We start from the raw sequence: 14,470 nt of genomic DNA on the forward strand, positions 1-14,470 counted from the left end.
ATCTGTTCTTATGGCAGCACTGTCGTTTAAGTAGCTTCTCGAGCTGTTATTTGTCCCTGATGTTTACCTACCCATGTATTTACAGAGGACAAATCACATGTCCTCACAGCCTTGATTTTGCAAAGTCAAACAAATCAAGTTCTTCCAGCCCCATCTCACACACAGGCTCTCTGCTTCGCAGTCACAACCTTCCTCCACACTTGCCCTGGTCTGAATTAATCTCACCTGATTAGGCATCAAGTTTCTGGAGGAAGTTTTGGTCGCTCTTTGCACAAAGGCATCAGTGCTGTCCCTCCCCTTCCTGCTGGAAATCCCGCAGGATCCATCAGTGCTGTGTTGGGTTTGCCATGGCTGCAGCACACTGGAGGCTTCTGCTCTTGCTGCTATCAGCCAAACCCACTCTTCTCCCTCCTGTCGTCCAGCAGGTGAGGGGCACCCAGGGGGGAGAAGACTCCCAGCCCCCAAATAAACAACTCCGTGTTCAATGCAGCGAGGCTTTACCTGATAGGCTCTAACGAGAACAATCATGATGATCAAACTATAACTAAGATGAAAATAACCTCAACATATTCCTCTCTGTTTAGCTGACCCCCAGAACAATGGGACAGTCCCAGGAGATGGAGGTTGGACAGGCACATATGGATACTACGACTTTGTTCTCAGCCTCTGACCAGAAAGGAAGGCAGTGTGTTCACAAAATCCCACCTGCCCTGGGGGTAGAAAACCAGCCCCTTCCTCAGTGCACAGGACTCCCTGCACTGGGCAAGCTTTGGCTAAGGTGAGGAGAGGGGCAGTGGTTTCCCTGGCTTTCATGCCTGTCAAGTTTCACTTGCTGTTCAAAAAGATTTCTGTATGGTTGGCAATATTCAGGTAAAAAGCCCATACCAAACACACAGCTTTTCTTTCATCCATCATTAAAACAGAGGCTGCCAGCAAAATTCAGAGCAGCACACGGTTACTTGCACCAAGACAAATCATTTTCTGATTAATGACAGCTCCAGACGCACTTCCAGAGATGTGAGTGCTTGTAAGCTGCAAAGGACGTGCTGTAAAATGCATTTTGATTTAATTCATTAAAGAACAATTATAATGCCAAATTTAAAGGAACAAGCCAAACAACAACCCAGAAGCTTGAGCAAACACTTGAACACCAAGGCCAAGAGCAAGAAGGTGGTCTCCTGCCTCTGTTGCTGGACATTGGTGTTACAGCACTGCCAAGCTCAGCCCCAGCCCCAGACTACAGGGTCCACACCTTGCTGGTAACCAACAGCTCAAGTGCCTTGAGAGAACCCAGTACTGGAGAAAAAAATGTCAGTAGAGTTCAGTCACTAAAGAGCAAGTCCAGTGAGAACACCACCAGTCCCCAGCTCTAAGGTCACTTCCCAAGGCGAGGGGAAGCACGGGAAGAATCAATCCGCATCCCTGGCAAGGGAAGATACCCAGGGAGAGCAAATGTCAGGATGTCACCAGCTGGTGAGGTGACAGGTACATTTACCAGCATATATAGCATTTATGCATTGGAAATCTGCAGTGTAAAAGGCTCTTGATGAAGCTTCAATTCAAATGTCATCTCTGCTCAGAGGGGAAGGCGCGATGCCTGTCAGCGCTGCCGCCACCGACCTGGTGCCCAGCCAAGTTAAAGGCTCAGAGAGAAACTCAGAATTAAATAGGATGGATTCACAGCTCGTCAGAGTGATCAGCAACCCCCGATCGCTGGAGTTATTCAGAAGGAAAGCGGAAATATTTAGGACTTTCTAAGAATAAAAGTGGAGCATCTGCAAAGCCAGACGTACAACGGGCTGGTGGTGGGATGCAGAGAGGGAGCTGATGCAAACCTTTGGCAAACGCTTCTCCAAGCAGGAAAACTCCCAAGGCTCAGCTGACAGGCAAAAGGGATGGCTCAGGATGGACCAGGCAGGTGAAATTCATTCCTGTTCTGCCTGGAGACAGTGAGTTGGAGCATGCTGGGGTTTCTCTCATGTAAAGCCCAAAGCACTGGGAAGGATTTCCTGAGTGCAATGCCAGGCAGCAACCCTGAGGTAAAAGGCTTTCAAAAGTGATGCTCAGGGCATCACAGGAAGGGTTCAAGGGGCTCTGCTTACCCAGAGAGCCTCTAACAGAGCACAGAAATTCCAGCAAAGCCCTTCTCACACCTAGCCAGCACTGCTTCTCAGACACCCTGCTCTCAGCCCTGACTCTGCTCCAATCCCCGGGATCACTCCTGCTCAGGAAGTAGATGTTGTGAAAACCCAGCAGAGCCACACAGAGAGTTTCTGCTGAGGGCGCTTTCCAAGGAAAGCTTGAACTCTCCCCTTTCACAGCTGGGTGCTGGGGATGCTGCACAGCCAGGGGATGTGACCAAGGTCACACGAGGAGCCGGTGGCAAAGCAGCAGTGGCTGCAGGCAGGGCCACTCCCGAGAGCTGCCCACCCCCTGCACACTCAGAGCCCTGCACTGCCGGGGAGAGATAGGCTGAGATTTATTCAGTGTTAAAAAGCTTCCAAAACTGGGCATATAGACACCCTTTATCTACAAAGCACAGCCATCAGTGGGTGATGTTAAGCCATCAGTGCTGGAAAAGACAAGGAGAAATTATTTAGGCGGCGTTGTATCTTCAGAAAGCTGGAATGAAATTTCCCCCTGGCTCTCGCCAGCTTGCTTGTGCTCTGCTTTCACTCAGGGGCTGCGTTTGGAGCCTTGCGAGTCTCACCGCATTCGTGGGTGTTGCTTAATTTTAAAAATACTCATTTCAATCAAGCTGAACAGAAGAAAAAGAATAGCACACAGAGAGCATGAACCCTGCAGCCTGCTGGATCCAGCTGCACCATGTGTCCCAGCCAGGACACTTGACTAATGAGGCTTTTGAAGCAGCAGCAAGTTCAGCTGAAGAACTGAAAGAAACTAAAGAATTACCTTTTTAAAAGTCCTAAAACTTTAAAAAAACCCCAGGCTTTTCACAGGTGGATTTGAGTCAGCTCAGCTGCAAGGGAGACTGCTGAGGGCTTTCTTTTACCCAGCAGGTTTCTGTGAGTCAGGGATGCAGCTCGTTCGGGATGCTCTGCTCCAAAGGCTGTGGGAAGGCAGCACGGAGCACAGAGCATCCACAGCCATGGATTTCATCAGTGCCCAGGTCGTGGCTACCCTTTATCCACCCAAAAGTAACTTAAAACATTAAATTGCACAGCTCAGCCCCAGATACCAAATTCCTGGAGGTTCGTGATGACGAGCGTTGGCTTGATGTTGTTCTGGCACTTCTGCTCAGAGCAGAAAGCACCTAATTTGGGATTAGTCAGGACGTGGTGTGGCCACAGAGAAGGCTCCTAGTTTCCAGGACACTCACATCCACCCTGGAAAGCCCAGGGAAGGGCCAGGCTCCTGGGAGCAGGTTTGGTGCAGCTTTCCCTGCTGCCCAGAGGGGCTGTGGCTGTGGCAGTGGCTGCACATTGGGTAATTGCGTGTGCAAATCAGCCTCTTACACGGGCAATTACCCCCCCCGTGCTCGCTCGGGGTGCCCAGGCAGCACAGAGGGCACGGCTGCCACGTCCCCATGCGCTGTTCCTCAGATCAGAGGGCTCAACAGAGGCAGAGGGGATGAAAAAGCAACATTCATCCTGCCTCCCTGTTAGTTTTGTTTTTAAGGGATGAAGAGAGCAATATATGGGGGAAGAACAGCCTTTGCAGTGGGAGGCTGCAGCAGGGGCTCCTGTAGGCAGTCCCACACCAGCTCTTTCTTCCCTGTGTCTGAACCAGGGGGCTGAAACAGCCCCTTGATCAGCTTTGTACAGATAAAATGCCCTTCAGAGGAGCCCTGCCTGCCTGTGGAGCGATCTGGCGCTGCGGGGTGAAGGCCACATGCTGGAAGCTTCACCCAGAGCACCCAGCAGGAATCTTGCTCTGGCTGCTGCAGCCATGGGATCACAGCTCCCCACAGAGACCCGTCTGGCACCATAGCCCTCATTCCAATTTCTGAGCTAAAGAGCTTTTCAGACCCCATCCAGGTTTAGATGGAGCAGGGATGGAGTGGGGGCTGCGGCATCCCTTTCTCTCCTGTCACCTACGAACACAACAGGGCTTCCTGCAGCCTATTTCATCCCTGAAATTCAGCACTCAAAACCAGGAGGGAGAAAGACATCCTTAAAGGCTGTTTATGAAGGCTTCAGTGGAGCTCACTGTTTAATACAGCCTTCAACAGAGGGAGAAAAAAATCATAACAAACATTAGAAATGTTCAGGAAGCAAAGAGAGAAAGAAGTGGTGTCTGTTCCTGAATAAAGCAGCCTGCCAACCACCTCCAGCCCCAGCTCCTCTTCAGTCGTAAGCGAAATATTCCAGAAGTGTTTAACTTTCCTACAAAGTCTTTGAAGAGGCTCGTTACCATTACAATGAGCAAAGCACAAACAGGACTCCTCAGTCTTGGCCAAACAACTGACTGAGCCCGGAGTAACCACAGACCCACACAGCTGAAACAGGGGATGATGCACAGCCCTGCTCAGTGGGGAGCAGAACGTGGGCACAGGAAGGCAGAGAGGAACCCCGTGAGCTCTTACAGCTCCAAATTATCCCCTGGTGTAAAGCTTTCTCATGGGAAAACAATAAACCATTAGGGATTTTTGTTGTTTTGGGGTTAGAATTATAGAATAGAATAATGAAATCTCCTGAGCTGGAAGGGAACCACAAAGATCAAATCCTAGCTCCTGGCCCTGCACAGGGTAACTCCAAAATCACACCATGGGGTTTTTTGATGAGGATGGCTTAAAGCCTATTTCAATCTACACGGATGCAGAGGTCCATGGAAGTCCTTATCAGAACAAAGCCAGAACAAGCTGTTGTCCTGCAAGCTGCTGGGACTGCAGCAACGTGTGGGGCTAGGGCTGGTTTCAGCTGAGCAGAAGGGAGATCTCAGTCTGTGGCTACCCTCTTCCCATGGACTGAGCAGAGATGTCCCCATGCCCTGCTGGGAAGACAGTGGATGCTGGGTCCTACAGTGGCCAGGGAGACACCAAGCCAGGGCACATCTCCATCCCACAGCTCTTGGCTCATCAGCCCAAGCCTCAGTCAGCATTAAACAGAAACCACTTCTGCATATTTTGGGATGTAAACAAGCATCCATCCTCAATACATCTGTGTCTTATGCTGGGAGAGGTCAAAGTTATATCGAGTCATATTTAGAGGGCAAGAGCTGCTTGCAATGCCTGTTAACCTTGAGAGTGTTCTCTCACAAGCAAACTCCCCAAATCCCCTCCTCTAAAAATAATGCAACATAATTATGCCATTCATCACTTTTTTTCCCATCCCCTTTTTCCCCACACAACTCCATAACCTGCAGCCAAAGCCGTGTTTGCCTGAGCAGGCTTTTGATAGTGCAGCACTATTCTCATCCCCAGCAAGTTTTGCTGTAATTACAGAGATGTGTTGCAGACATTACACACTCTACAATTAGCACTAACTGCATTACATTGTCACAAAGAAGTCATTTACTCTCCATGAGTTTGTGAGATTGGTCTGGACAGTTTAACAGAGCTGAGAAGCACTTAATGGCATCCCACAGAAGTGGCCAGCAGGAGCAAGGACAGCATCCAAGAGGCTCTCCCAGCCCTTCAAGAGGCAGATTTGGGGCAAAAATGCACAAAAAGGCTTCTCCAAAATGATAACCTCTGTTAGGTCTAGAAAGTTCTCAAAGAATGGGCAAGATAAAATGCCACAAGTTTGGTTTTTTTGGGGGGGAGGGAGGTGGTGTGGGTTGAAGCCTGTTCTAAACTGGGGTCAGCTGGGAAGGATTTCTACGGATGCTGTGCCCGTGGGAGTGTGCAGCCCCAGTATGACCTGCTTTCCCCACCTGATGCCCCACAGACATAGTTTGCTGCTTCTCCTCTCCCCTCACATCACTTTCTGCAGCCCATGGGAAGGGAAGGGGCAGGGAAAGCAGGAGAGCAGGAGCTCAGGGCCCTGCTGGGTACTGGGGAGCTCACACTCTGCCGCTGCTTTCTTCCTTCCATGTCTTGCACATAAAAGGCAGAGAAAAAATGTGAAGACAAAACCAAAATTGCTCCATTGTGGTCACCTGGACCACATGGAAACCTCAGTCTCCTCCCCTGGCATTTCACTGAGGAGCCTGGTTGAGGCCCTTATGTGAGACCTCCATAAAAACGTGACTCACTTTATCTGGTATCTAAGCAAACCCAGCTGGGCTGTCAGGATTGCCCTGGCACATACTCTCCAGGGTCCCAGTTTGGCTCTGGCCTCTTTCCTGACACCTGCTCAGGTGCAGAATTCCTCCACGCAGAGTTCAGCTCATCCCTTGCTCCTGTGCTCTGCTGTGAGCACCACGGGCTGGGTGCTCATTGGGATAATTTGCCCCGTCTGGGAACCAAAGAGCTGCACTAAGGGCTACCTAAAGAACTTCCCTCTGTCTGGTTGGGATTTGACCCTGCAGCTCTTTTATCCCTTATCTCTTACAGTGTTTTTTACCTATATCTTAGATCTACTAAGGGCTTGAGTCCCTTACTTTTTTCTCTGCTACAGCAGTGGCCCATTCCTGCAGCCCCTTTGGCTTTCCCTGGCACTCAGCAGGCCCTCCAGGATTGAAGCAATGCTCTGAGTAGGATGCAGCACTTCAGGATGGATGGGCTAGGGTTGGAGGAGAGCACAAGGGTGCAAAAGGGAGCAGAGAAAGCCAGTGCTGGGGGAGGAGAGGCTGTTTTATATTTAAATCCAGTTCGATCTTTTGCCAGCCAAATTGATTTTGACGGGACCCAGATGGGAACAGTTCATGCACGTGGAGGAAAGAGCCATCACTTAGTGAGAGGCAAAGCTGACCTGGCAGAAGGCACGAGAGGGTCAGGCTGCCACGCTGCAAAAAACCTCTGCAGCAAAAAAACATCTCTGCATGTCAGGGGTGGGGGAGCAGCTACTGCAGGGCAGGGATCTGTGCTATGATGTGGCTCTGCCCAGGAAGGAGATGACCCTCACACCCCAAACACCTGGCTGGGTGCAGTAGGTGTGCAGAGATTTCTTCGCTTAAGCAAAGTGATATTTTGGCATAGGAATAAGGATGGTCCCTGCTGGTGTCCCTCTAGAGGGAGGTCCCATCATGGTGGAGTCCCCACAGAAGCACATCAGGGATAAGTCTGGCTCCAAAGGCTTTGCAAGTTCAACAGGCAAAGGCAGGACCAGGACTGGGAGGGGAAGGTGGCAGCACCCCAGGACAGTGGAGCTGGGAACAGCCCAGCACCTGTGACCATGCTTCCCCAGATGGGATGTCCGGCCTTGCTTGGGTTGGGCTCTTCATCACAATTAATTCCAGTAAAAGACATAATAAACCAGAAGAAATAAAGGTGGCTTAGCAAGCTCCAGCCCTTGGATGTGCTGCTGGTGCTGCTAAAACCCTCCCAGACCTGACTGGACCTGTGGTCCCCTCTTGTCCAACGTCCCGTCACTGTTGTCCCTAACATTGTTCAGGCATTTCAGGAGGAAACCTTGAGCCTTCTCCTAAACTGAGGAGCCAGAGGCTGGTGGGGCTGGAAAGCGGGAGGTTGTGGCCTCCTGCAGAAGACAGGTTTATGGGGAAAATTATAGCTCCTGGGTCTGAAGCTCACTGCATCTTTCACCTCTGCAGCAATGAATTTTTCAAGCTAAGGATGCACTGGGAGACCTGGCACCTCTGTTTTACTTCTTCCAGCTGACTGGCAGAGGCGTGGGCCATGTCCCTGTGAGGCCAGCAATGGACCAAAAGCAAAACTCACCGAGGTGTTGCCCCTTCTTGGGCCACACCAAACCCATGCCAGGTCTGGGAGGGGCCTTTGCTTCTTTCCAAGAAAAAAAAAAGCTGGGAGGGGCCTCTGCTTCTTTCCAAGAAAATCTAGTAAATTCGATCCCTAACTCTATCAAAAGAGGAAAAAACCCACTGTTTTCCCAAAGGTCTTGGGGCTCTTGAGGCAGGGAGGGGAGGAGAGGGCCAGCAAGAGATTCGTGTGTCAAAGAAACTCAGCTCGCTGGCCGCTGGCCAAGGACTTTTCATGTGGATTTCCAGCCTCTGCCAGGAGACTCTCGGGTGCTGGAAGAGCCTTTAACTCAAACCAGGTGCCTCTGAAAGGAAAACACTCAGAAAGGCAAACGTGGTTGCTTTCCTTCAAGAAAAAAAATAGGTATATATATAATGAGGGCAATCATGAGCATTTCAGTGAACGATCCTTCCTGGCACAGCCCTCCGTGCTCCCAACCGCCCACTCCAGCCATGGAAACTGAAACCTTTGGTGGGCTGGAGGGAGGAGAGCCAAGCCCAGCGCCCAGCAAGGAGCCCCAGGGCACAGACTGGTCCAAATCCACCACAAACAACTTTTGTCACCCTGCCCTGCTCTCTCCGTGAGCTGAGCATCAGCTCTCCCTCAAGCTACTGAGAGCACCAGAGGGGCAGCTGCAGCTCAGGAGTGATCCCTGCTGGGAAGCTGAGATGGACAACACCAACAGCACCGACACCCAGCCGGCCCCAGCCTTCACTGCTGCTCCCCCAAATCCAGTGCTCACCAAGCAGAGCCTTAAATAACAACAGAGAGACTCAGGAAGAAGAGGAGCTGCGTCCCCAGACTTACCCTGCAATGACGATGAAGAAGTCCAGGCGGTTCCACGTGTCTCCCAGGTAGCATTTCTTCCCAAAAATCCCCAGCGCGATCATTTTGACAATCATTTCCACAGCAAAGAAGGCAAAGATGAAGTCGTCAAAGCTCTGCAAAAGAAAGGAAGGGAAGAGGGATGCTCCTGCACACTTGCACAAGGGAGGGAATTAGAAGACCTGAGTCCAGCAAGGTCTCCTCTTGCACCACTGAAAGCTAAATCCCTGGAAGAAGCTGTGCTGAGAGCAGCCCGCTGTCTTCCCCAGCCCAGATGGCCCAACAGCACCCACAGTGCCAGGATAATGGGACAAGCATATTTTGGCCTCTGCTGTCACTGTCCACTAGATGGTTGGCCTTCCCAAGCACTCCAAGAAAGGCTTGGCTAGGCTGGGGCTGGCACAGCGTGGCAGGGGTTTTGCCTGACAGCACTGCGTGTTCTCATCCCAGCACCAAAACCAGCATTTTCCAAGTGCTGACAGGACAGACAGTGCAGGCAGGACCCGCCATCCTGGGACACAAGGCAACCATGGCTGGACCCAGCTCAGTCCTTCCCTCTCCACATCAACCTAAGGCTGCTCTTGAGCTTCCAGCAGCTCCGGGGCCGTACCTGGAGGATCCTGCAGCGTGGTGAGTCGCAGGCGATGTCCTCGCAGGGGTGGAACATGCCCAGCGTCACGCAGTTGAGCAGGATCACCAGCATGCTGACCCTCTCAAACCACCTGCACACACCCGTCAAGGAGGCAATGGACCCAGAGGTGTATCCACGAGAAGCCACTGCTGAATTGGAAAGGTTTTCATGGCCTTTAAGGCCAGGAGCAGACCAGCTTCCCCATGTTAGGCGCTAGCTGGGTTTGCATGTTTAGATACCTGCACGTGTTCTCCCCGTGCTGCCATCAGTGGCTACAGCTGATGTGAAAACCATTCTAAAATGGAAGTTGCATGGCAAGAGTGCTGAGTGCTTATGTGATGGATTAAAACATTAAATTAAATGAGCGATATCAACTTTTAGAAAAAAACTAAAAAACCCCACACCATTAATTTCCTCTCCTGGCGTTTTACAGAAAAGCACTTTAACAACATTACAATTTCTATTAACCATGTCACAGCTTATCCCAGGGGCGTTTCCCTGAAGCCACTGCTTGAACTTTCATTCCCACTCCAAATTAAGATTGCCAAAACCATTAATGAACTGCCTAAAAGCCTTTAAGTGAGGGCCAGCAGAGCCCGTTCCCTACCTTGCCTCCTGCCTCTCAGAGCAATTTTTAAAGAGTTGAGCTGCTGGGACAGACGTTGGATGCACTTTTGGGGCAGAATAAAGTGTGCTGCTGCAGCACATCCCCATAGGGATGGTTCAAACCTGGTACCCAATTCCTGCATCCTTCTGGGGGCATTTCCAGGCTGCCTGGAGCACAGAGATGGGAAATCCAGGCGCTGGTTCAGTGTGGTGCTGGGGTTATCTTCCAGCCTAGCATGAAAAACACCCTCTCGATTGCCAGAACCCACAGGCAGCAGGGCCGTGCTCCTGCCTGGGTGCCAGCAGCAGCTTCCATGCTCCAGGAAAATAAGCGTGGCCCCTGTCAGACGAGAGTTTTCACTGCAACACGGCAGCGGGTGGTGTTGGGGAGCTCGTGCTGTAGCGTTATCTGCCTGGGGAAGGGGAAGGTGAGGATGAATCAGCAGGTGCCTCCCTACCGGGCATGTGGGGCTGGGGCTGGCAGTTCCCACCACCCATCCTGGGCAAATTCCTGGAAAACCACATGGGGCTGAGTCACAGTTTGGTTGTCGGCAATCTGGATCTTTTAATCGGGAGAAATGTTTGCAGGATATCGGGATAGACATTCCAGCTGTCAGGCTGGGGCTATGGGCTGGAGTATTTAGCATAAATATAGTCCGTGGAGGGCAGACAGAGGAGGGGGCAGCTCCTGAAGGGAATCCCCAACTTGAGGGGCTGGGAAGATCCCCCAGCAGAACCAGCCGTGTCCAGGGCTCTGCCAGCAAGAAACTGCAAAGCCCTTGGGAACATAAAGAATTAAAGAAAACACCCTGTAAGATCCCAAAGGGGTGACAGAAGGAATGTCACCTGCATGCACTGTGCAAGATATGGAGCAGGGAAGTGAGGAGGTCCCAGGGCAGCCAGGTTGGTTGGGTCAAAACCTGCAGAGACAGATGGACACCTCCCCAGCCAGGCAAAGATCCATTCAAATTCTTCCGTGGCAGTGGACAAGAGCCTTCACTGGACGTGGATCTGCTCCACACACTCCATCCCAGCTAGGGATGCTTTTGCCCCAGTGGGCAGCTAGAGACTGCAAACTCCTGGGCAAGCAGAGAAGGGCACACAACCATGGTGGGCATCAGCTTGGAGCCACTCTGATCCCATCTCCTCTCTGTCCAAGACCCAGCACAGCCCTAACGCTGGCCCAGGGCAGCTGAGCAGAGCCAAGCCCACCACAGCCCCATGTCCAGCACAGAGGGACGAGCAAGGGCTGAAATGGAAGAGCCCAGGACGGCACCAAAGACACCCTCCCTGTCCTTCCCTGGCACGCCACAGTCTGCAAAGCCTCAGGTGCCCCTCAATACTCATTATAGTGCTGGCACTGGCACCAGTGACTGATTGCAAGGGGAGGGAAGCTGGGAGAGTGCAGCCCCCCGAGATGCCACAGCCTGCCACACATAGGGCACCAGCTGTGGCCAGCAGGGAGATTGGGGGACCAGCACCACATCTGTACCCCTAAGAGGGGCCCTGTGGTGCAGCCAGCAGCCCCCACCTGCCCAAAGACACACTGCCCTGGGCCAGCCCCCCATCTTGGCACAGCCACGGCCTCCCCCATGCTGCCCACCGTGCCAATGGTGAAGGTCCTCCCATCCTATCCTGTCCCCCCCCTCAGGGCTGCCCTCCCCACACCCCAACTCCTCTTGCAGGAACAAACATCTGCAGGCAGGAAAACAGCCTGGAGAGGGAGGGGGACCCAGGGTGCGGGAGGGGTGTTTATTTGCTGACGGCAGAGGTTTTTTTTCCCAAATTTAACTGCAGACCCACTTATCAGCACATCACTCCCTGGAGCACATACATTTCAGTCCAATATAACACTTCACCCTGATTAAATATTCCCGGGACAGGCACCCCAGCAGTGCTGAGGGCAGTATGTTAATGTGCAGCTGATAGATCAGAAGGTTGGGGGGGTGTTATTATTTTTTTTCCCCCTCTTTTTTTTTTTTCCAGCTGAATGAAACTTCAAGCTCTTTCTTCTGCTAATGGGATTTTCAGAGACACACAAAGTGCTGCTGGCTATGGCTTTGTACCGACCCTCCTTTGAGCCGAGAGGCTGACAAAGGGAAACTCTTCAATTAGCAAAAGCAGAAGGTGCCTTTTTGAATGCTTCTCATTGCTGCAGTACAGGCAGGGAAGGGGCAAAGGGGCTTTGGGGAAGCACCAGAGACAGTGTTGGTCCCTGGCCAGCAGTTCAGGTGAGGAGGAGAATACTTGAAAGGAGGGGCAGAGGTGGCATTGCCACCACCCCAGTGTCAGGCTGAGCCCACAGCCCTCACTGCATGAGATAAACATTTGCTGGGAGCAGAGCTCGCCCTCAGGGTCCTGCCCCCTCCTCACACCAAGCAGAGCTGATATTTAAAAGAAAAAGGATTAATAATGGGGTTAATGCCCACACAACAGGTGATCACCCCATGCACCCCACCCCAGGGGTGTCAGAAAGTCACCACTTTTCAGGGTCACTTGCTCATCCCAGCTTGTTCTTAAAAATCCACATTTTTACCATCAATGTGCTCAAGGCAGGCAGCCAAAATCCTCACAGATTCCTTTCAACTAAAAAAAAAATCTGTTTCCACCACACAGAAAATTGCAGTAACACTTCTGTTGTAACCTGACTCTTAAAATTCATAAGATAAAGAGAACAAAAGAATAAAAGAAGGAAAATGTCCAGAAGTCACTCACTTCTTCCTAAAGGAGCCCTTTCACAGAGCAAGAGCCCTCAGCCCCTTCCCACCACCGGCGCTCCCAGTGCCACCTGCCCACACTCCACAGCACCTGACCTTCCGTAATTAAGAGGCAAGAGCCCCAGATTCAATTAGCCAGCACTACCCAGCCTAATATAATTAAAAGAGAAAGATATTGCATTACACTCACTATGATTTGGTTGCAGGAGTTTGGATCAAATTCACCGGCAAGTGAATTAAATCGGGAGCTGCTGCCCAAGGGCAGCGGTCACCAGGTGAGATGCTCTGCCCAGCTGCATCCCGGGCTCTCTCCGAGGAGCTGGAGCACTTGCACTGCTCCTGGTCGGCTCTTTGGCTTGGGGGTGGGGAGAGCAGGCACCTCTGCACCCCAGAGATGGGGGTCTGCTTCCCTGGATGTGCCACTGACTGAGCCGAGTACGGAGGGCAGCGTTTGGAGATGCTCTGCAGGGACACACACTCTTCCATGGCATTAATATTTACTCCTTCCCTTGATGCCTTGCTACTCTCAGGTAGGTCCCACCATTCCCCCTCTCCTCCTTCCCTGCATCCCTCTCTCTCCTTCCCTGACCCCTCCTCGCACTCTCTGGTGAAGCAGCAGCTCCAAGGAAACGTGCTGCCCATCCTGCCATTGCTGGGAGCTGGGGTGGGACGGGGTGGGACAGCACATGTGGCACACCCGCCCGGCAAGCACATGGGAGCAGGGCTGGCTCCGTGGGCAACGGGAGGCAGCCCTGCAGCACCAGGGGCTGCAGGTTTGGACCACACAATGAAACTCAACCGTAGAAATGCATCAAACCCCCTGGATCCGGCCAGGTGACACGGGGCTCTGTCTGCTGCCTGGTTTTTAGGGCAAGGAGTAGTTGTTCAGACCCAGAGATCACATCCAGGACCAAGTCCCCCATCAGCACCCACAGCCATCACTTCTGTGCCAGGAGAAGCCTTCACTCACTGGGACAGCGGCTGGGATTTGACAAATGTGTGGAAAGCGCTGGCAAGGCCTGGAAATTTTTGTGCAAATGTGATGTGAAAATTGGGTTGAAATGACAGCCTTCCCCTGCAGTGTCACCAAGTCCCACCAGCTTAGGAGTGACACCGGGATAAGCTGCAGACGTTAATGAGAGTGGAGTTTTAGGCTTCATTCATATCATCAATTCCAGAAATAGCCCCTTTGACAGGAGCATAATGGCACTTCCAGGGCCTGGCCTTTGGGGGGGGTGGGAGGAGGCAGGGACTAAAATCCTAAAACATTAATTTAGGCTGTTTGCAAGGGAAGTTAAAAGTCCTCAGAATTAATCTGCCTCACAGATGGAAATAATAACCCCTTCCCAGCTTTGCCTCTGACTGCACCAGGCCAACAGGAAAAGGCTCTTCATGTCATACCCAGTTAAAGGTTATAGGATTCCCATCACAATCCTGGACATTTAATTAGATTTCTTTTTTTCCCTACCATATTCCTTTGAAAGCAAGACTGGCCTCTGTATTTTGTTTTCTGCATGTGCAGGAAGCATTTCCACCTCCGTGGATGCAGCAATGCTAGAGGTGCTCTCAAAGTATCTCCACACAGTGAATCCACTTCCCCAACCTGGAGCCGAGCCCTGGCAGGGATCTGCCCCCAGTGTCATTGTAACATGGTCTCTGCTCCACAGCTTTGCCCTCCCAGATGCTTTTCCAGGCCTGGTCCCTCCCATCCCTCTGAGGGACACAAGCACAGGATGAAGCAGGGAAGATGCTGCAGGTTTACAGCCCTTCCTGCAGCATCACAGCACCCCAGCAGCAGCAGACCTGCTTTTCCCTGGCAGGATGGAAAAGCTGCTGCAGGCACAGCAGCCCCGGCACGCTCATGGCACACGTGTGATGGAGCACTTGCCTCCTGCCCTGCGTTCTGCAGGG

The 14,470-nt window shown here is 51.9% G+C and overlaps 1 protein-coding gene across 9 annotated transcripts in view; it reads right to left on the reverse strand.

Annotated features, from left to right (window-relative positions):
• Window positions 1-14,470, reverse strand: part of CACNA1G (calcium voltage-gated channel subunit alpha1 G) — a 142,857-nt gene that overhangs the window by 88,870 nt on the left and 39,517 nt on the right. For all 9 annotated transcript variants that reach the window (XM_069032285.1, XM_069032283.1, XM_069032284.1 and 6 more), the window contains exons 2-3: window positions 9,216-9,327; window positions 8,588-8,721 (exon numbers count right to left, since the gene is read on the reverse strand). In XM_069032285.1, coding sequence (XP_068888386.1) covers window positions 8,588-8,721; window positions 9,216-9,327 — 246 coding nt within the window. The remainder of the gene's footprint in view (window positions 1-8,587; window positions 8,722-9,215; window positions 9,328-14,470) is intronic.

The sequence above is a fragment of the Aphelocoma coerulescens genome, chromosome 18, assembly GCF_041296385.1.
Source record: "Aphelocoma coerulescens isolate FSJ_1873_10779 chromosome 18, UR_Acoe_1.0, whole genome shotgun sequence".
NCBI classification, from domain to species: Eukaryota; Metazoa; Chordata; class Aves; order Passeriformes; family Corvidae; genus Aphelocoma; species Aphelocoma coerulescens.